Genomic DNA, 21,575 nt, shown 5'->3' with positions numbered 1-21,575 from the left:
GGATTTCTGGTACTTAAACGACAGAACAGGCAGTATGGTTTCAAAATTGAAGGCATCTTGCTATGAGTGTAGGTGTACTGATATTAGGTCTTGATGTCTGTGGCACTATTTTCTACCGTCAAAGCTTATTTACTTTATATGTTCAATAAGTTCAGCAACATTCCAGGCTTCCTGCAATTTCACTGTACATAAATATTGTGGCTGGAGCTAATGTTTCCATGCTGTTATTACTGAATTATTACTTAGGGCACATTTAACTGCCCTTTAAAAGCATTAAAGAGCTGGCATTAGCCCTAACAAGCGCTTTTGAGCATCTAGCAAGCTCTTGTTTGTGTACAGGGCCTGCCTTAGAAACTCGGATTAATTACTAAAGCCAGGGTTATGCACGACTGGATTGTAAAGTTCAAAATGCCGTTCAGACCATACTAACTAGGGCAAATAAAGACTCCTTAGTAATTGTGACAAACAAAAATGAAACTTCAAGCAATTTTAACTCCTGATTTGGTGTCAAAAACTATTCAGTTTAGTTTTTCTTGGAACCTATTTAAGACCACCTTAATAATGCTTATAATTGCTTCTAAATTATGTCTTGCAGGGTATGTTTTTAGCGATATCATCTGTATATTACCTGCTCTTATGTAGCACTTGCAGTGCACTTGAGATTTTGGTTTTTGGTTATGTCCTATTGACAATTTTATCTGTTCATCAGTCTGTGATATGATATCAAACTGTACAGGAGAGCAGAGACCTTCATCAGGCCTTTCAGCCTTTAGCCCCAGCATCTTCCTTTGTAACAAAAGGAAAATAAAACTTCACTTTGCTTCTTTTAAAAGCACCAGAAAGAAAAAATATGATCAAAATTGAAGAGTTAGCTTTCAAGCTTAACAGTAGATGGTGCCATGTGTTGAGAGGCAGCCAAGTCAATATTTGGCAAGGCATCAAGGAACTATTAACCACTTTTATAAGGTCACATAAATGTGGTACTTTTAGGCAGCACATATTCTCCAGGAATCAGTCTTAACCCTTCGAAACCCTACCTAGTTTTTTGGCCAAAAACAATACATTGCAAATGCAAGCATGCATGCCGAAATGCATGCTTTGAGCGTGTTTTTAAAGGACCCCTGACACCAAAATTGAAACCTCAAGATGTTTGTGTTGTTTGACTTTCCTGTATACGGGGGCACATCTGACCGATTATTAGTGACAAACGTTGCCTTTAAGATATCTTAATTTGGTTTTAAAGTAGGCGTGAGTGCTCATTTGAGTTGGCTGCACCTCGCGACATCCTGGTGTGACGTAGACAGAGGCCCCCGAGTAAAGCAAGTATTGTGGACGTCACAGAAGGTTTGTGGGGCGTGCACAATACGACGACTGGCACCCGGGGAGGGTGCCTATTGTTCCGCACCCCTCTCGCTTTGTTGTGGGGCTGCACATGCGTTTAACAGGTTTAACCCATACCGAGGCACCCACATACTTTCAATCTCTACTGCGCGCGGGGCCCCGATTTGAAAACCGCACTTTCGACGTCACCACAGCTTGAGTGCACGTGGTCTTTGACGATCCCCCGCATGGGGCGCTAGTTTATTGTGGTTTTTAGGCGGGGGTTTTGAAGTGATGCTAAAATGGTCACAGTTAACTACGCTAGAATTATTTATACGATACGCTTGAGCATTTACGATTTAACTTGGGGATTACCAGATACAAAGCTACAAATTACAGTAAAAAAGTCATCAACAAAAATTTTGCTGTCAGGGGTTATTAAATTTTTTTACTGCACCATCTGTTCAAGCGAAGGAGGACTCGGCAAAATGAATCGGAGTAGCTTCATTGCGTGGACAAGCCCACCTTGTCTTCGGTAGGAGCGGACAAACCGTGTGGACGAGCTCAGCTCGTTTTCAGTAGGGAAAGGGTTAAAGGGCCAGTTAACAGGCTCTGACTTTTTTTTTACACCTCCCAAACGAGCTCGCCAATTCGTACAGAAGGCCATGGCGATCACATATGGGAACATCACGGCGCTGCGTGCCACACAGACGCTTCATTTAGAAAAACAATTCCTGCGCCTCTCTCCTGTGCCTGACCAGTCCTTTTCATCCGCACAGTGATGTAATCTTGTTCATGGGAAACATTGCATAGCACCGACTTCATCAGTTGGTTCTTTTTTACTATAAAACGGCACCTTGGCTCTGCGGTGATGCAGTTTTGGCCATGCAGTCCGCATTTTCATTTTCCTGTGCTGCCCTCTGCCATTTTGGTAGTCCGAGACTACTGGGACATGCAATATCACCAGAATGAAAGCATCTGAGATGAAGAAGCATTTCGTGACTTTACCGCTGGGGAAGGGCGCATGCGCCATTGCATATTTGTTTACCTTGCCAGTGCCTCGCACCGTGCTTCCTCACCACGCTGCTCTGACACGAACAACATGTAGGGGAACCCTTGCCCAGTCATTGGCTTTGTGCCAATGATGTAATCACTGATGTGTTGCATTGCCGAAGTGGGCGTAGTCACGACAAAGGGCTATGCCTACCCCTCTTTGCTGCCGAGAGGAGTGGGAAGGCTGAGTGAGAAACCGAAACCAGCCAAAGCGGATTGTTGTACACCATGTAACTTCCTTATTACAGCACTTATTCGCAAAATTCTTGCGGCAGCATGTTCATGTCGTACAGATGCGCTGTTATCTCTCCATCTCATATTTTGGACTGCGAGGTTGTTTACTGGCACATTTTGTTCACACATGCACTATATATATATATATATATATATATATATATATATATATATATATATATATATATAATAAACATCTTAGAAAAGAATGCGAGTGTCATTTGATTGTCACCCATACTGTGTGCAGTAGAATGTCTTTTAACAGAACCTGCGGGGGCCAGGACAATATGTGAGAACTAAGGAAAATAGCTGAGAACCAAGTTTTTTAGAGGCTCTTACATTTACACTGCACATAATTGTTTCCTTTTCACATGTGTGGTGGTGCAGCGTTTCTTACCAGCACACGGCTTGAAGATGAGTCTTATCTGCCAAGCTTCAACCTCAGTACAGTGGCCACTTCAAGTGCTCCCATTTCAAGAAAAGTCATGGCGCAACATATTCAGACAGGTGAACTATCATTGCATTTAAACAATCTTGAATTAATTAGAAGTATGAAAAATTAGACTATGAAAAATGAAATCGTTGAAAGACAGGCTTACTAGTTTCTTTTAATGTAGCCTTTACCTATTTATGTATGAAGTAGGAAATGCATGCTTGTAGCACTGTATGGATTCGTTTGTGTTGCTTTTGCTGAGCTTGTTCAAAATCATCATTGTACTTGCATCACTGTAGTCTAGTGGTCTGTTCCTATTCAAATGGCTTGCAGCCAAGTGCTCCTGAATTAAAAATTGTCTCCTTTTGAATGCCACCTACATTTGTGGAAACCAGACATTGAATCCAAGTTGTCAAAGAAATGAGCTTTTTTTTGTGATTTCAAAACGTGGTTAGGAGCCATTGATGTGTCGGCTATGTTGCTTCACAACCAATTCATGTTCAAAAGTGGCATGGCACGTCAGCAACATTTATAGAGCAAACGTGACACTGCATGTGTTGATGCAATGTTAGAGGAATTGAAAAATAGGAACTTGTGAACCATCCTTGGCTTGTCTGCATTTATCTTGGTTGTGTGTGCTTTGTAGACAGCACTGCAACTTGATCGAAGTCTAAATCAGTGGCATTGCGCATCTGTTAGCCTGAAGTTCACGTGTCAAATATTTAATTTTCTATATTAGTGATTGCCAGATTTCATATTACTTTGTGAAAAATTCATCTGTTTATGTAAGCCTAATTAAGTTTTAAACTGACCACTTTAACCTGACAATGCAACATGGCCGCAGCGGTCCGTGGTCGGGCACTTTGTGGTTGATTCACGCACGCGTTTTCTCATTGCATTATGCGCCACCTCTAAATGAGTAAGTAAACTTCTTTTACGTGAGCTTTGATTTCTTTAGTTTTGGATTGGAATGGGCAAAAGACAGGTAAAAGTTTCGGAATATAAGAGTTAATGCCTTTTTTTAGCAGTAGTATCGCTCTTTAGAAGCTGGTTACCTTCACCATGTTAGTGGCAGGAGGTACACATGCGTAGGTCAGACATGAAAAACAAGGCATGCACAACCACACACAAATATTAGCAATCTCACTATTGTTCATTTTTGAATTGACTATATGCAAAAGTAAATTGTGTCTACTAATGTAACCTTTATTGCATGTTCAGCGTAGTGACCAAATCCTGGCTTTTGAAAAGCTACTTGTAAAAAAAGTCTGGCACCATATGAAATTACCAGATTCCATGAAGCAAAGAATACTATCTGTATGGACTGGAGTTAAGGGTGGATGTATAAGTGCACTCTGCTGCTTAATTCATAAATTTGGTTCATGAACTAGTATCATGCATGCTGCAACTGAGCACACCATACTACAAAAAGATTACAAAAATTCGCTGCAATAGAAAGCTTGTAGTATGTCAGACTTTATTCGCAATGCCCACAGACTGTTGCGCCGCCAAGCGGAATTCAGGAGCATCCTCTCGAGGAGGGTTAGTAGACGACAAAATGGCAGCACTACGCAGTCGCTCCCTTGTTCGGCTGTGCTAGCCTCAGTGTTAACGCATTGGCAAGAAAGGAACACTACGACTTTGCATGTTCCCTGCATCGGTGAACAAACCGGGCCCTCTGTGACACGAGAAATCTGGTTTGTTCTTGCGACATGCGAAGTTTTCTTGAAAATATGTGGCAACTCGCGCTTTGAATGCTAGCCCACAGCGTACACATACTATCAGCTTCGCGAGGCTTTCTGTAGCCACGTAGGTTAGGTAAATGTTATCGTCTCACATTTTCAGTTGAAGCTCACTCTGTTTTCCTTGCATATAGCATTCGTCAGTGTTTCTTGTAGTGCATGAATCCCATAACATTGTACGCGGGAGGTCGCGCGGGCTCGCGATGTGCTCTACTATAGCTGAGGAATCTCAAGTTGGAATAGAATAAAGTAGGGCCTCTATGCTTTGTCAGGATAGACTGTTATGAATCGTGCGAGCGACATTTCAATCATTCGAGGACGTGTCTGCTTCACACCTTTCGTGGAGCGAATGCTTTCAATGCCGTCCTTCACCAGTGTGTTGGTTTCATAGCCAGCGCTGCGCCACTTGTTTTTGTACGTTTGTTGAAAGGTGGCAGCACACTGCAAGCGATTTGCTTGTTGACCGGTTTGAGAGCAAAATGTTCTCCGCACCCAGACGTCTCTTTAATTGTAAACATGGTGACGCGGAGTGGTCGAAGTCGTCCGGCGAAGGAAATTCTTCAGATTGCTTTCAGCAGTGATGTTGAAAGAAATCATCTTGTATGCGAGGATTTTTCACTGGACGTAGAAGGCTGTGAAAGCACCGAGAGTGACAGCGACGATGAACGATCAGCTGCTAACTCATGAGGGGCGAGTTGCACTTCACGTCCCCTCGTGCGTTAATGTTCTTTCATGCTCGTAAGTCATTTTGATTGTATTTAATGTATGATATCCTTGAGCGAGATCAAAATAAAAGCATAGTTCTTCTTGTGCATTGCATGTAGCACAATTATTGTAGACATTATGGAGCGCCGCTTGCCGCCAACACGCTCGAGCTGGACCAGCGAAGCGAAATGGTTAGAGCGATGGAACGTGCAGTCACAGCCACCATCCACGCCTCTCTGCTAACTTCTCCTGTACTTCACCGGTACCTTCCGAATGGCATTGTTGTTCAACGAATTTTTCGCAACGTCGATGAATTCGACGTTGCGAAAAGCATACATGTGCATTCTTTTCTATATTCATGTTTCGATCGTGCTGATCAAACGTGCAACATGCGAGTGAAGTGAATTGCACACGGCCAGAGTCGCATGGCTGTGACACAAGCTCTACTGAACGGGATGTTAAATGCTTGTGTTCCGTTGATGGTGTAACTCCGTGTTCCTGACTGTGCAAGTAATGATGATGGCGTAATATGTTTGCAAACCATCACCACGTTAAACGTGCGGTCTCGTGCAGCAGCGATGGCACTACTCGCTGGCGGCCTACTACTGCGGCAAATCTGTAAGTCAGGCTTGGTACGTACTACCTCGGAGTTCCGTTCAGCTCATACGTCAATTCTAGTTCATGCAGTTTTATGTAGCACGCACAGGATTTCGCAAAGCATCGTTGATGCACGGGAACTGGGCAGAAATATAACCTTTCACACCGTAGCAAATAATTAGGTGGCGAGTACTTAGCACTTTCCATGGTTTTGGAAAGTATTTTGGTCTCATATCCATTTCAGTGCAGCACATTTTACAGCAGAGCTGTTATGGTCAAGGTTTACTGTGAGTGTGTTGTAGATAGAAAATTATCATCATCATGTATCGGCACGTGCTCAATCGCCACCCAAGCACTCTGTACAGATGGGTAACAGAGAAGCTGAAAAGTGCGGCCCCGGTGTTTAGCACTGGTTTAATCAGTGATAAACACTGCATCCGCACAATCCGAAGGTGAGTGTCGTAACCACTTGGCTATCCAGGCACGCTAGCAGAGCATAGCATAGATTTGTATAGTATATAGCAAAGGGGTGGGAAAGAGAAGTGACAGTGAGGAGAGGGAAAAAGGAGGGGAGAATGAGTACCGAGAGAGAGAGATAGAAATGGATAGAAAGAAAGGGAAGAAAGAGTGAAAAAGGTAGAAGGCGAGGGAGTGACTACAGAGAGACAGACATAGAAAGAAAGAGAAAAGGAAAAAAAGAAAAAGAAAGGGAAGAAAGACAAAAAAATAGAAGGCGATAGAGTGACTGCAGAGAGAGAGACATAGGGAGAAAGAAAAAGGGAGAAAAGAGAAATAAGGGGAAGAAAGACAGAAAAAAATAGATATACAGAGAAACAAATAGACATTAGACATAGCGAGAAAGAAATACAAAAAAGACACAGGCTCAAAAAAGTTAAAGGGAGCAAGCACAGTGATGTATATGTAGTATAGCAAGGTGTGGGAAAGAGACAGGTGAGAGGGCAAAAGCCTAGCCAAGCCAGGACAAGCTAGCTGCCCACCAGCTCTGCTGTGACCCAGCTTTGCGTGACTTAGTGCAAGCTGTGCTAATTTTTTTTTATGTCCTACTTGGTTAAAATAGTGGAAGGATGTTGTGGGGGCGCTATGCCCCCCTTTAAAATCGTTTGCACCTCACGGACATGCGCCTCTTGCGCATTAGCCGCAGTTAACATTAACAGCCGCCGACCGAGAGGGGGCGCTGTGCTTGCACAATGTAGGCTTAGCACGGTGGCACCGGCAGCGCCACCTGGTGGTGGAGAGGTTAGGCCAGCGTATAAAAAACAGCATCGAGTCTCTTTGGAGTTTGGAGGCGTGCGCAGACGGACGTCTCCTGCAGTGGGTCCATGGGGATGATACCGCAGCTCGTTTTCCTCCAGTGAGCCGGAACGTCGGCGACGCCACATTCGCGGTACCTTGTATATTTGTTATGTTGCTTATGTTTTTTATGTCTTCTGTGTATTGTATTGGCATTATGTAAGCGCGTTACTAGTTATGTATTAGATTCAGCTGCTGAGCTCGTCGTCTAGAGTTGCCAGATGCTACCGAGCTAACAAGCAAATAATCATCACAAAAGAAGCCCCCCAAAAAGGCGGCGCGACTTTCAAAAAGAAGCGGAAATTTAATGAATTTTCCAATTCTTGAAAATAATCTTAATTATAATAAAAAAATGTCACTCAAATACGAAGGGGAGTTAAAAAAATGTCTAATTATTTTGTACAGTGAAAATACGCACAACTGTGAAAGTTACTTTTTAACATTGTCTCCAGGGTAGTTTCTATTTGGTTAAATGCAAGTTTGCCAGTGCATGATTAACATTACTTGTTGATTGCCCCAATGTATATTTGACTTCAACACTAAATTACTCAATGTTATCGACAAACGCGCTATTAGTGAACGACAGATGCGCTATTGGTGAACGTGATTACCACTAAAATAACTATATTTGCTGGAAAAATGCAAATAAGCCCCAAAATACAGGCCAAGCGACTGGAAGATTCTACAAGCGACTTGACGAAAAAAAAAAGCCCAAATCCGCTTATTATGAACGGAACTGGCAACTCTGTCATCGTTGTAAAAGTGTTTAATAAATGTCCACGTGTTTTGTTTGCCCGACAGCATGACTGTCTCCGTGTGTTCCGAGAGCGGCGATCTCTTCAGACCTCACAACGCGCTGTTTTTTACATGAGGGTAGGATAGGGTTATTAAGCAGAATTGGGAAGGTTTGTACTAATATAGTGGTAGCTGGTTATTATAACTGTTGGTTGTTTTAGTCTGTAATGTCATCTAAGAAAATACGATGTAATATGAAGTTTTGTGTCTTTACCTGTAGACGCAGGCTTACAACGAGAAAAGGTGCAGACATCTAGAGGCACATCAGCTGAGGTCTTGACATCTTTACTTGAGGAGGACCCTGCTCGACACAGCAACGTGGTCACAAGCCATGTATCTGTCACAAAGTCACATTCAAAATCTGAAGCTGCCACTGAAAAGTAAGAATGCGATGGCAATGTTGACCTGTTGCCTGAAAACGTTTTCCATGCAAGAGATGTGCTTCTACCATTTTTCTTTTGCCAAAGATTCTTGGTTTCCTATGCTACCATATTGTGGAGTTGTGGAGCAGTGTTGTGGAGCCAGCATTGCTGGTAGCCATGAAGAAATAAAATGCAGGTTATACAGATTCTTTCAGTACAAATGTGGCACCTGTTGTCTGCACATAACTCTTTCCTTACCACGTCACTATGGATCAGTCACCGGTGAACAGTGTTTTTGAAAACGCAATTCGAAAAAACTGCTGCTTTCCTCGACTTGTAGTGCCATCTTGGTGATTGTGCACAAACTATAGTTACTGTTTCTGCACAGCTCACATTTTCATCACATGGCAGGTATTTTTAAAGAGCACCCAAGTTCAGAGGTGTAGTGAAGTGGATGTGAGCCGCACGACGGTGTTTACATCTGAAACTGTGTGCAGCCGGAAAGAAGGCAAAAGACAGCAGTTTTTCTTGCCCCGCACCTTGCTTAAAACTTAAAAGCAATCTCTTGGACTCTTCGAGCAGAGATGACATGAGCGTTGATCTCATTTAGTCACTTCACCTAATTTGGATGTGTTAGTTACTTTTTATTACATATAATTTAAAATTATGTTTATTTTTCAAAATGTACCTTTGAAATGTGCATTTATTAGTTGCATTTAGGTATATAAAATTAACCTGTAAAATTCTTTTTTTTTGTTTAACAAATTTTTAAGTAGCACCCACCACTATTTTAAGTAGCACCCACCACTGTGTTTCATTCCGTTTTTCCTAACTCAAGGAGTACTTGATCTATGGCTATAATTTGTTACATAAAGATTACCAAGAGATGGAGATGTTACGTCTTGTTCAAAAATTTTCTTGAAAATTTTTATTTCTTTGTGGTAATGCATTTTTCATCTGACATATTCTTTCTGTATCTTATTAAAGTAAACACCATTTGAAAGCAGATTGTTTGCCTTCACTTTGATATAATGCATGGTGCTTTAAGCCTAGTAGCTGTTGCACGAAGAAAGCCCAACTCAAACATACAAAAAACGGCCAATTTCCCCATGGTGAGGAAAGAGTTTGCTATAGCAAGCTCCTATAAACTAGTGTTGTCTATTATGTCATAGACCAGGAATTATTCAGAGAGTGGTAAGGACTGAATGCAGAGTAATAAAGCTCCACGCAGAATCTTCTTTGGGAATTGTCCAAGTGACCTGTAAGCATAGAATTTTATTCTAGAAAACTTCATGGCTGTGGCCTTCCCTGGAACATTGTTGTTGGCCAGTATCAGCACGGTGTCTTTCACCTTCTCTTTAGCGTTCATCAGCGTCTGGAATGGCCCAACGGAAGGTTCGCCTTGCAATCACCTAAACATGTACTTGGTATTAAATTTTCACAGTCAGAATTTTCCTTTTTCCTGATGTGTAGAATGTTCCATGTTGGCCTTACATGTTTTCCTAGAGAGGGCTTTTATTCCACCATCATGAAATGTTTCAACAAAGCCTTCATAGAAAGTGTTCTCCTTTTACATTTCTTTTGTTTGTCTAGTACATTGCATTCACATGGTTCATATATATTCATTATGTTCTGCTTATATATTCATTATGTTTGTTTTGTACTTACTATTTCTTTATAACAATTCATTTTGTACGACAGGGATAGACTGATGGATGGACACAGTTTTATCATTAGCATAAAAATGCTTACGCGTTTAAAACCTGATATTTGATCCTTTGCAAGTGCCAATGCATGGGGACTGGCCCGAGATATCTTGTGCATGATTCTAAGAAAACGAAAGGTAGCTATAATCGATCTAAAGTCACCCTACTAGGGCATCTTCTATATCCTACGTATCACATCGGAACACACCATATATTCCCTTGAAACTCTTACCTATTTTGCAATTATGGGCATATTTTAATATGCAGCCAATGCAAACATGACTGTGTGCTAAACTGAGATTTCATGGTTCATGCTTATAGGAATATTGTAAGGGATTGACAGGTCTGTAGGGGCATGCTTTCTGCTGCCCACATGCAGTTTCCCACATGCAGTCATTCTACATTGCCATACGTACGGAATAATTACAGCAGTGGTCACATGCCACAACAACAAACATGCGTTTAGGCAAGCATGTTACAAAGCATATCAATTCCACAGCCATGGCACCTTTGACCTGCATTACCACAATAACAAACCAGTCAAAAAGAAACAAATGCATAGCAGCGGCAGGCCCTCACCAAAGGCAAAAAAATTATTTAAACCTTGATATAATGAAGTCGGTAAAATTAGCAATTTATTTCATTATGTAAAACTTGGTTATATTAAATTAAACCTTTTATGAAAAATATTGTGACGATGGAATGGGTTTATTTACAAGATGAGCAATGCAGAGGTGTAGCTCGGCGAAAACAGTTCACGGCGCTGCTCGCGAGCCAGTCCAGCCTCGTTCTCTTCGTCGAATTTTCGCTAGCACGTTTCATTATATAGCTGCTGATGAGTACTTTACACGGAAGGGTAACAAAAATGTTCAAATAACAGGGCAGTCAAAAAAAAAAAGCTAATTTCAGTAACATTAAAAAAAAATCAGTTGTGATGACCCATAGAGTCAGCAACCACGACATGATGCCGTGCCCATGAAGTCTCCTTTACAGTGGCTGTACATCCTGCATAAGATCAAAAGAAATGCAGGTCCAATGAACTGCGGTAATCTGTGTAAGCAAAGCTATCACACTCATTCTGCTGCAGTAGCTTGCCATCAAAAGCTTGTGTGTTGCCCTGAGGGGTTGTTACACTGGTGCTATCTATGTTCACCCATGGCCATACTTGAAGGGAGACACTGCACACCTACAAATACGACCTGCGCTTCCATCCAGAGAATAGTGTATTTCGTTCTTGACAAGTAGTTGCCTCACTTGACGAGTAAATGCACTGCAACCTCGCCTTTGTAGGACAGTATCCAAAGTGAAAACTTCGAACGGACAGGCTGTTTGCGATGCACATGTTTTTTGTAATTGGTGAAAATTGTGTGTGTTGACTTGCCGTGAGATACGTGCAGAATGATGACCCTCTCTACGTGGCGTTGCAAGGCCAAGGCAAGAGTAGGATATCTTATTGGAGCTTGTTGTTGGGCTAGTTGGTTACTTGTCATATTGAAGATACTTAGCGCAACTTGGCATTCACTCCAAAAACACTCACATTCACACACGCTTCCAGTCAATAAAGTGTGTGGGGTGTGTTCTTGAGTGAAAGCGTGTGTGATTGCGAGTTTGTTTTTTGGAGTGAATGCCAAGTTGTGCTAAGTATCTTCAATATGAAGACTAGGCTATATTGCCCTTAATCAGCGTTTCTTGCTCTTTTGAACAAAATAATGTCTTTGTTTTAGTGTGGCAGAACGCTTGCAAGTTTGAATGCTGATGAATTACTGCTGATAGTACTGCTCTTACAAAAATGAACATCTGACATCACAGATGTGCTTCAGATAGCTGAGAGATGGCTGCAATAAACTGAACAGAACAAGAACATGCTGAGGCACTATACCCTTCCTAAGGCAGTAAGCAATATACCTTGCGTGGCAGTAAAGATGACTAAGAGATACTTGCACTAAATCGAATGACAATGCATATCTGTCTCCTTTTTTTTTTCTTGTTGCAGCACTAACTTCAACAGCTGTGCACCAACTAACCCGTCATTGAACTTTGCTTAGCATTTTCAAATAGTGAATTTTAGAGTTAAATGCAAAAAATTTTGCTTGGTTGAGCTTGTTTGGACCTTCTGAAGTTGCTTCTATTTCTGAAATTCAGGATGAGGGTGCTGCCTGTTAAATCGGTGAGCATGGAAACAGTCTCTCGACCCTCTACAGGATCAGTCTTGAACGCCAAGAAAGCCCATAAGAAGTCTTCTAGGCAAGATCCTGAACAGCAGCAGCCTAGTGAAAATGCAGAGACTTCACTGGTGCCTGTGACTGCCTGTAAAATAGCCAGCAGGCCTTTGAGTGGTTTGGAGAGGACTGAACCAAAGCAAGCAAGTTTTAACAGTGACAAAGCCTGGGTGTTACTTGAGGCTCAAGCAAGGGCCCTTCAAGCATCAGCAGAAACGGCACGGCACTTAGCACAAGTATGTAGCATTCACTGTTCGGAGGCTTTCATTTGGACTTCTGCAGGATCCTAGCTGTTTAAGTGACCCACTTTGTTGGAGTTTTTGATTAATTTGGGATGTGTAGGGTGCACTTGTGATGCCTGCCATAGTGTGTAGCAGTTCATTTATGCTTTTAGGCTTGTGTAGATTAGTCAGTATGACTTTAGTGCGTGTTTGTGATCACACATGTATGATACTTTAAACTTATGGACACGGATTTTGCCTTTCACTTGCGAGGGTTTAGGCTAACTTGCCCATTTAAAAGGGTGAAAGTGAAGCACACAGCCAGTCTTCACCTCTCAGTACACACAAAGAGGTGCCATGCCAGGTTGGCTGACGCGCTGGCGTAGAGATGTCTCTAGACGTTGAAGTAAGAACAAAAGGGATTGATTGCCCAGTATGTATAAGAGAATGGTGTAGCAAGGTTTGTGACCCTAGGATGGCAGTTACCATTTACTGGTGAAGGCTCCCGGGAAGTTGCTCACCCACTGCGGTGATTTGTTGTGGAATCAAGCTACAGATACTAGTACCACCATCACTACATTATTGTGAATAGGCAATCGATAGTATGTGTGGTGGTGGATACTACTTGCTATCAGTTTCAGGGGCATCGTTTTCGTAACAAATGCATAGGGCATATAACCTCCACTTAAAAATTTTCATTTGTTTAGTAAGATGTCTTTCTTGTAGCCTAAATACAGTTTCTTCAGATTTATTTTTTTATCAGTCCCACCATGTTTGCACCCATTAAAAGCAATGCACCATGCTGTAGTATTACATGTCTAGCCTTAAAGGGGCCATGACACCAAATTTTCGATCATAATCTGTGTTATGTGGATTAATCCTTGTGCATTCACAAATAAGCTGGCAAAATTTTAGCGCATTTGGTCGAGCACTTAATTTATAATCGAATATTTTTATAAACACGCGAGCATCCCAAGAGTCAGGCAACATTGGTGCACTCGCCAGCCGTTACGTAACAAGCAGCTAGCTGTGCAAACGTCTGCATTGAGGCGAACGATATTGTTCTGTGGTCAGCTGCACGTGATATTGAGATATTTTAGCTTTCTTCAGCTTGGCACTGAAATTGAATGATTTGTAGCGGCTGAAACTTTGGTTGAAGACAGCTCCGTTCCGTGCTGCACATGACGTCACACGCGCCTTGGCAAAATGGCGGTTGCCGGCGGTGGGCAGGGTTTACAGCCGGCAACTTCTAGGGCTTGTTTTGCGCTGAAATATTCTTTTACGGCCCACTTTTAAAATCTGTATAGGCATAATAGAACCTCTACTTCTAGATTTTGCTGAAAACCACGTATCTTTGGGCAACCGTGTCATGCCCCCTTTAAACAAACACAGCACTGTACCTGAACCTAGTAATATGTTTCAGTAATTCCATTGCTGTCTTGGTCCAAATAAATTAAAGTAATTGCTTATGATTTATAAGGCCTTCAGTTATTCAGATGTCTCTGCCTTACAGATTCGAGTTCCTCAGGTCTCCAATAAAGTTCTTGTCATGTCATGTCATGTCTGCCTTACATGTGATCATATGTGCAACATAACCTCCCTGTGTTCATTCTAACTTTTTTACAGTACAACAACCAATATATTACTGTCCTTGATAGTAAAAACACTGTGCTAACTATGTTGAAATTGCAAACGAATGTAAATCTCCTGGCTTCTTTTTGAACATTGTTCATAATTGTAAGGTTAATTATTAACCTGATGGCTGAAAAGATGAGTGTATAAAACCTCTACAGGTTTATATAGTAGGATTATGGTATAAGAAGGCAGTGTGGCAGCCAAGTCAGAGTTGTTAAGAAAAAAAAAAGAAACCTGATAATTTTACTGCATTTAATACATGCATTCTTTCTTTACAAACAGGTCCGTGCCCCGTCTTTGCTGGAGCTTCATGGGGAAGATATGGTGCAGCGGCTAACAGCTAATACTGTTGTAGCTGCATCTGCGTTGGCGGCTGCCTTGGCCAGCCAAAGACCCGATTGGCAGGTGTCGGTTCCAAGTGAAAAAGGTGCCCACCGTAAGACACGGCCATCATCATCGTCATCCACAGCCTCGCAGCCCACAGATGCTGGCTTTGAGTCCATTGACAAAACATCTCCACAGAGTTCAGCTGAGGACAGTTGTTCACCACCAACTGAAGACAATACCAAGGAAACTAAGGGGACTGAAACCATGTCTCGGCAAGATAACAATGTTGATGGGTCAGACAGAAGTCCTTCTTCAGCTTCTATATCTGAGGAGCTGGACACATTGGGTTTGAGTGGTAAGGATGATCATTAACATTGCATCTAATATGCCTCATCCTTTGTAACAAGCAGCAGTTCAACAGCAAACATAAATTGCTGAAGCTGTTAATAAACGAAAGACTCCTCAATATAAAGCTTTAAGTACCCACCTAAATGTTATGCCTGTGACTGGTGCAGCGTAGCCTAAGTTGTTTTTGAACCAAGAAACCCTAATGCTATGCTCTCATTTCCAATCTGTGGAGCACTGGAGGAAATCATCTGCTGTAGCTACAACACTGCTTTAGTAGCTCGGGTTACCAATTTGGTTATCTAACACATTTAATTGTTTGCCTTATATTGTCGTAACTGCCAATGGTAGCGTATGTGTGGCATGAGAGCATTGGATAGTGTGGATGCAGGTTAAATGTGCCTGTGTAGTATACATGTTGAATAGCCTTTGCAAATTTGCCACCTATTTTTTTTTTTTTTTTGCAACATACTAGTAGTTCAACCACAAGGTGCATAGCCTGGTGCAAGAAACTGCATCATGGGATAGAGTGGAGCCGTGATTAATATTTGTCTTTAGAATTCGCACTGCATTGGCAAAGGCCTGCAACAGCTCATATAAATGGTGCTTGAAAGTATGGATTGTACAACGTTTACAGTAGGCACAGCTGGGCCAATGGTGCCAAAGTGCTACCTTTGTGACTTGGCGCTCCGAAACTGCAAAAATGCCACTAATTGTGCCTGAGCTGGTGCTCCAAGCCGCTAAGAGCGACCACTAAGGCTTCATGTTCATTGTAGGTTTGGAAGGAACTGTCTCCAAATTGGAATTATGTTCCTTCAAAAATATCTCCAAAACCCTGTTTCAGTGGTGTTACCTATGGATGCTGGATGACACATGATTTTCCATATACAACAGTTTGTGTTTGCCAACACATATTAGCATGTATAGGCTGGATGCAGGAGTAAATACCTGTCGCACGGTCCAACTTAAGTGCACTTTGAGGGAGTGCACTTCGCCGCTAGTCTCATTCGCACACTGTCACATGAGAATGCTTAGTGACGCTGCAAAGCTCACTTGTTGGCGAGTGCGTTCGCCAAACTCACTTCGCTGTGACAGTTTCTGGCCTCAGTAGCAGTGGCTCGAGAATAAATAAGTAGGGGTGTGCGAATAGTGAAATTTTGCCTCGAATCGAATAGTGGCGAATAGTGGCCAAAAGTATCGAATATGGAATCAAATATCGAATAGTATATTTACACAAAATGTGTACCACCAGTTACGGCAACACAAAGGAAAAATCAGGGACGCTACGGCGTGCCAAGAGTTTTATTACACACTTGTTTGAGAGTGGCTTTTGTTTCAGTTTTTATGGGCGCGCAAGCATGTTGATAGAAGAGCCGCCATTCCAGTCAGCAGCGCCACTCCAAACCTTCTAACGACTAACAGAGGGGGTTCGGTTGCTAGTTTTTTCCCCATGGTCGCGCAATACGGGTCATCTGACAACTGTAATGTGCTTCATCGCCATGGGTGCTCCGGGCCCAAAAATCTTTGGGCGCCCGTTCACAGCAGCGTTTTAACTGCATGCCGAAACGATGGAAGTCTGAACGAGTGGTTCGGTGCGGCAGTGGCGCCTGCCCAGCGTGAACAAATTTTTACATGCAAAGCCCATGACCGACGGTTTCGCAGGCAAAAGTCAGGACATTTTACGGCGCTTGCGGCATACGCTACCGAAATACGCAAGAAGTCCGTGCCTTCGTTTCGGGAACGAAGTTGTGAAGGGCTTGACAGTTTTCTCATGTGTTTTTCTACGTGCGAAAATGACAATCTCCATTAAGATCAGCATGCGCTCGCTTTTGAACCAGGATGTCAGTGAAAGTTTTAATGAAAGGTCTACTGTAACGACGCTAGCGTTAGTTTTTGCCACCCCACCCTAACCAAGTTGCACCATTGGCCTTTGTCGCGTTTTAGCTATTCGTCTTGTCGAATTATTCGAAACTTCGAATACGAGCTATTCGAAAGTCGAAACTAGCTATTCGAAAGTTGACCGCCGCTTAAAGAATAAAGAGGTTGATGCAAGGGTAGGTTGCACTGTAAAGCATGCCCATAGCTACGTACTATCTTGCTGCTCCTGCGTTGTTTATTCAATACCTCTGTCATGTTCATGTAACTGCGTTTACGTGGGCCAGACGGGGCGGTGCCTTAATGTGCGATTAAGGGAGCATCACAATTCCTTGAAAGGCCCGGCAAGCTCGCATTTATCACTGCATTGCCGCCAGTGTGAGTGTACGCCCGTTTTTGGTTCCACTACAATTTTGTACAAACACAGAAGCCAGAAAGCACGTGAACTTGTTGACACTACACTACGGTGACACTACATAAGGAATTTGCATATCTTGGAATAAGATGAGACGTGTCATGTGTTTGCTTTGGCTTTTGAGCGAGGGAAGAGGCAAATGTTCTTTGTGCATGCACCGTTTCAGCGGTGCGATGTTTATATGTTTACTCCTGATTAAAGAAGCTTAGTTGAAAGTCAATGCCTGTTCTTGTCTTCTCTTCCTGTGTGCGTCGTCTTGATTTTTGCGCTGTTTACTTCCATGGATAATTTGTATGAATGCCTGCTTTAATGACAAAGTCAACCGTGTAGCCATGTGCCTTGCTATCAAAATATATTGTCTGTGTTCACTCTGCAGATTCAACTCGGAACAACAGGAAATCGAAGTCTAGCACATCCAAGAAACGGCAGCCAAAAAACATGGCCCCCCTCTCTCTAGACAGCAGTGCCACTGAGGTGAGCCTAATATGCACAGTACAGCTCGGAAATTTGCTTCTAAGGCATCGGAGAAGGAATGTATCAAGCAAGTCTTCTAATGGCGTTGCAAGTAGACCGGCATATTTACTTTCTTCCATTAGCTTCACAATATTGCTCTTTGTTCACTTATAGCACAGGTATGTTTGTGACTTGAATGGACAACCTATATTTCTTGTTTGAGTAGTGTGCAAGGCTGGTAAGCATCGCAAGCTTTTTGGCACACTCAATTAAATTTATTTTTTCAAAAATTGCCTCACGGACTTGCAGTTTCACATATATTTTTCTCTCGGCCCAATCTCTCGGGTAACTGAAGTTAATTGGAAGATGTTCTCATTGCCCAGAGTCAAACACAGATTGTCACTTTGTCATATTAATTTAGACGCGATAGATACTCTGCTTCCATGTAGCATTTAAAGAAACACAGGCTAACCTATGTGGATATTATCTTATATTTCAAATCCTTATCTTCCCATGGCATATTAGAAAACAATGTTTCTTAAAGGTTATTAAAGCTGTGCATTCTCATCACTGACATTCAGTCAGGTTTAAAAGTCTGCTTCAGGGACTGTTCAAGAAAATATTTATGGCAAAATTGTAAGATTTGCACTGCTTTCTTGTAAAGTGTGAGACCTCTTCAAAAGAATGGTTTGGTGGAATCTCCACATGAAGGGCCCCTCACCAGGCCTTATCTCAAATTTTGGTCAATAACCGAGAATTGTAAGGTGCCATCTGGGGAGATTTATACCGCAACAATTTTTTAATGCAGTTTATTATCGGGCATGTTAGAAGCAATGTAACTATCCTGTTACCATGCCTTCAAGAGGCAAGCTTCACTGCCAGAGCCTACACATTCCCCGTCTGCTTTGGCTAGCATCCACAAGCGGTGAAGCCTTGCCTTGCATACTTTATTTTTTCTTCTATTTTGCCTCTCAGCACACTTGCAGCTGCAGGATTGCTACTCCACATTGGATGAAGAACCGAAGTTAAGTTTCATGGTCAATGATGGTCCACAGTTGGCCTGGATGTGTGCAACTCCAGCATTTTATGTTAATTCAAAGGGAAGTGCTTTAGTGTTTTTAAGGGGGGACACTGCTCTTAAAATTTTTTTCTCATTTCTTGATCGATTTCTTGATCGATTTTGATGATACTTGGTGAGTTTATGTATATTTGTGTGCTGATTTCAAATATGAAATTATTTTTCTAGTATAACCGGTAGTTTTTAAAATACAATATATTTCATGTGCCTTTTGGGGAGGAAGATTTTTTTTTAACAGAGAGAGTTACAAAGTAAATCACCATATCACAATAACCTGTAATCAGAACTGAGTGCAATGAAACAAAAATTGATGTTCTAAGCCTATTAGAACAAAAGTTATGGTATGTTGAACATTCACGAAGGAAATCACAGCTTGAAATTGACGCACTCGTGAATGTTCAACATATTGTAACTTTTGTTCTAATGGGCTTAGAACATCTGTTTTTGTTTTGTTGCACTCACTTCTGATTACAAGTTATTGTGATACGCTGATTTACTTTGTAACTCTCTTGCTTTGAAAAAAAATCTGCCTCCCCAAAAGGCACATGAAATATTTTGTATTTTAGGAACTACTGGTTACACTAGAAAAGTAATTGCATATTTGAAATCAGCGCACACATATACATAAACTCACCAAGTATCATCAAAATCGATCAAGAAATGAGAAAAAAATTTTAAGAGCAGTGTCCCCCCTTAAAGGGACACTAAAGGCAAATAACAATTTATGTCGGAGTGAAAGCTCAATGTATGAAAACTTCTAAAACGGCAATACTATCAACAGCAGTGCCCTACTTACCGAGAAATTAAGCTAAATGCATCACATGATGAGCGCCACGAGTGAGACATTTTCGAAGTGATCCCGATGACATATAAGAGTCTGCCTACAATAAATCTTTAGTAATCAAACTAGCAGCAATAAAAAAAGAACCTTCCGTGCATCAAAAGACGTAATAAAATGATGTTTGTTCGTTTCCGTTTGATTCATGGAAAAAAGAACCTCTGTGGCGTTGCCATGGGGAACGGCGCGCGTGGTTCAAAGGTTCCGTTTTCGCCGAACTGTGCTTCGCCCTGCGCCCTGCTTCGCTCACGCAGTCGCGTCTCAGTGGTAGTTTCGGCATCGCGTACTGCCGCGTGTGTTTTGCGCGCTCGTGAAAGTCGCTCTGACAGAAAGTTCGACAAAATGCCGCATGCAATGACGCCAGCACTACGAGCCCTCAGCAGCATACCGCGTTCATCAGGGCTCAAGTCACTGAATTGGAGCCCAGCGTCGCGAGCTAATGTCTCGTTGTCAAGTTCTCCGTCCACATCCATTGCGGCAATTGCGGCAAGCTTCGGTGGCTTCGATGGCCGTTGTTGCTGCTGTGGGTCCCGCTACTTTCGCTCTGCTGCTACTAGTGTTGGCTGCCGCGCAGTAAAGGCGGGCAATGTTGGGCACGGCAGCAGTGACGTATGAAAGTCGTATTTCAGGCGGGTGATTTGAAGTGCGCTAACGCGATGCGGACCACTAAAACGTGATTTTATTTCAAAATAAGCTCTTCCTTGGCATAAAAGTAGCACTACGAGGTTTCTGGACAGCTATTTCAACAATCAACGTCGACTTAATATTTGCCTTTAGTGTCCCTTTAAGCGAGGTCCGATTGCCGCAGAACCCGTCATAGTAGCTTGGCATGTAAGGTGTTACGCTGCTAAGCTCTAGAGCGCAGGTTCGATTCCTAGCCATGGCAGCTGCATTTTGATGGGGCCGAAATGCAAGAAACACCCATGTGCAGGTGCACATTGAAGAACGCCAGGTGGCCATAATTAATCTGGAGACCCCCACTACTCTGTGCTGCATAATCGTATCATTGTTTCGGCACATGAAACCCTAGCAATTATTATTAGGGTTGCCTTAGAACACATAGTTAGGAAGTGAGATTTGGTAAAGAAGGAGACGCATGAACTTGCTGTGGGAAAGCTAGCGAAACTATGGAGCTTACTTGAGTGTGGAGATATCCACCCAGGTGTATGTTTGGGCACTTGCCTAAGTGAATCTTTAAGGACAGCCAAAGAAAAATTAACATGTCCATGATAGAGATCAGCAAAAAATGGTTGGAGGATTCGGGGCGGAAAAGTAGACAGGACAAAAGCAAAATAGCATCTAAACCAGTCACTGTGTTGTAAAATGCAGGCAATTAAACTATAAATTTATAGGGTTTTTCCTTGAGGAAAAAATATTTAATTCAGGCAGGTTAGGCACCAGGCAAAATTAAGAATAGAACATGGTGGCTCACAGGTTACTGACCCGATATAAAAGGTGACGCTCATAGCATCCATCTATCTGTCCGTCCCCCATCGTGGAAACAGCAGAAATACGGGTGGTGGTATAGGTGTTTATAGAAAGGCGTGAACACCTGTTGTCGGACTGAACGGGTATATGCGCTTGTGGCAGAATATTGTTGGGCTCTGTGGCTTTCATGACGTCTGTCTGGGTTATTGTGCGTACTTTCGTGTGACTTCTGGTTGTAGCTGCATAGGCCTGTTCGTTGGAACTGCAGTTACTCTAGCCCACTGCAGTCTCTCAGACAATGCGCTGAAAGTCTTCTGCTCGCTAAACTTCCACTGTGCTGCTCATATTCGACCGTGCGTTGGGTGAAGTTACGTTAAGCGCGCAGATGGGTAGCAGGCCTTGTCTGTAATGTTGGTGCTTATATGCTGGCTTATCACATTAACTTCGACAGCCATCATGAGCAGGGTTCTGCTGCCTATTTTG

At 42.4% G+C, this 21,575-nt stretch overlaps 1 protein-coding gene across 1 annotated transcript in view; it reads left to right on the top strand.

Moving 5' to 3' along the window:
• Positions 1–21,575, top strand: part of LOC119401415 (centrosome-associated protein 350) — a 135,599-nt gene that overhangs the window by 73,854 nt on the left and 40,170 nt on the right. Inside the window, exons 18-22 of the mRNA XM_037668202.2 lie at positions 2,995–3,114; positions 8,411–8,570; positions 12,401–12,713; positions 14,616–15,015; positions 17,672–17,769. Coding sequence (XP_037524130.1) covers positions 2,995–3,114; positions 8,411–8,570; positions 12,401–12,713; positions 14,616–15,015; positions 17,672–17,769 — 1,091 coding nt within the window. The remainder of the gene's footprint in view (positions 1–2,994; positions 3,115–8,410; positions 8,571–12,400; positions 12,714–14,615; positions 15,016–17,671; positions 17,770–21,575) is intronic.

The sequence above is a fragment of the Rhipicephalus sanguineus genome, chromosome 1 (assembly GCF_013339695.2).
Source record: "Rhipicephalus sanguineus isolate Rsan-2018 chromosome 1, BIME_Rsan_1.4, whole genome shotgun sequence".
In the NCBI taxonomy this organism is placed as follows: Eukaryota; Metazoa; Arthropoda; class Arachnida; order Ixodida; family Ixodidae; genus Rhipicephalus; species Rhipicephalus sanguineus.
This window is presented reverse-complemented; position numbering and strand designations above follow the sequence as displayed.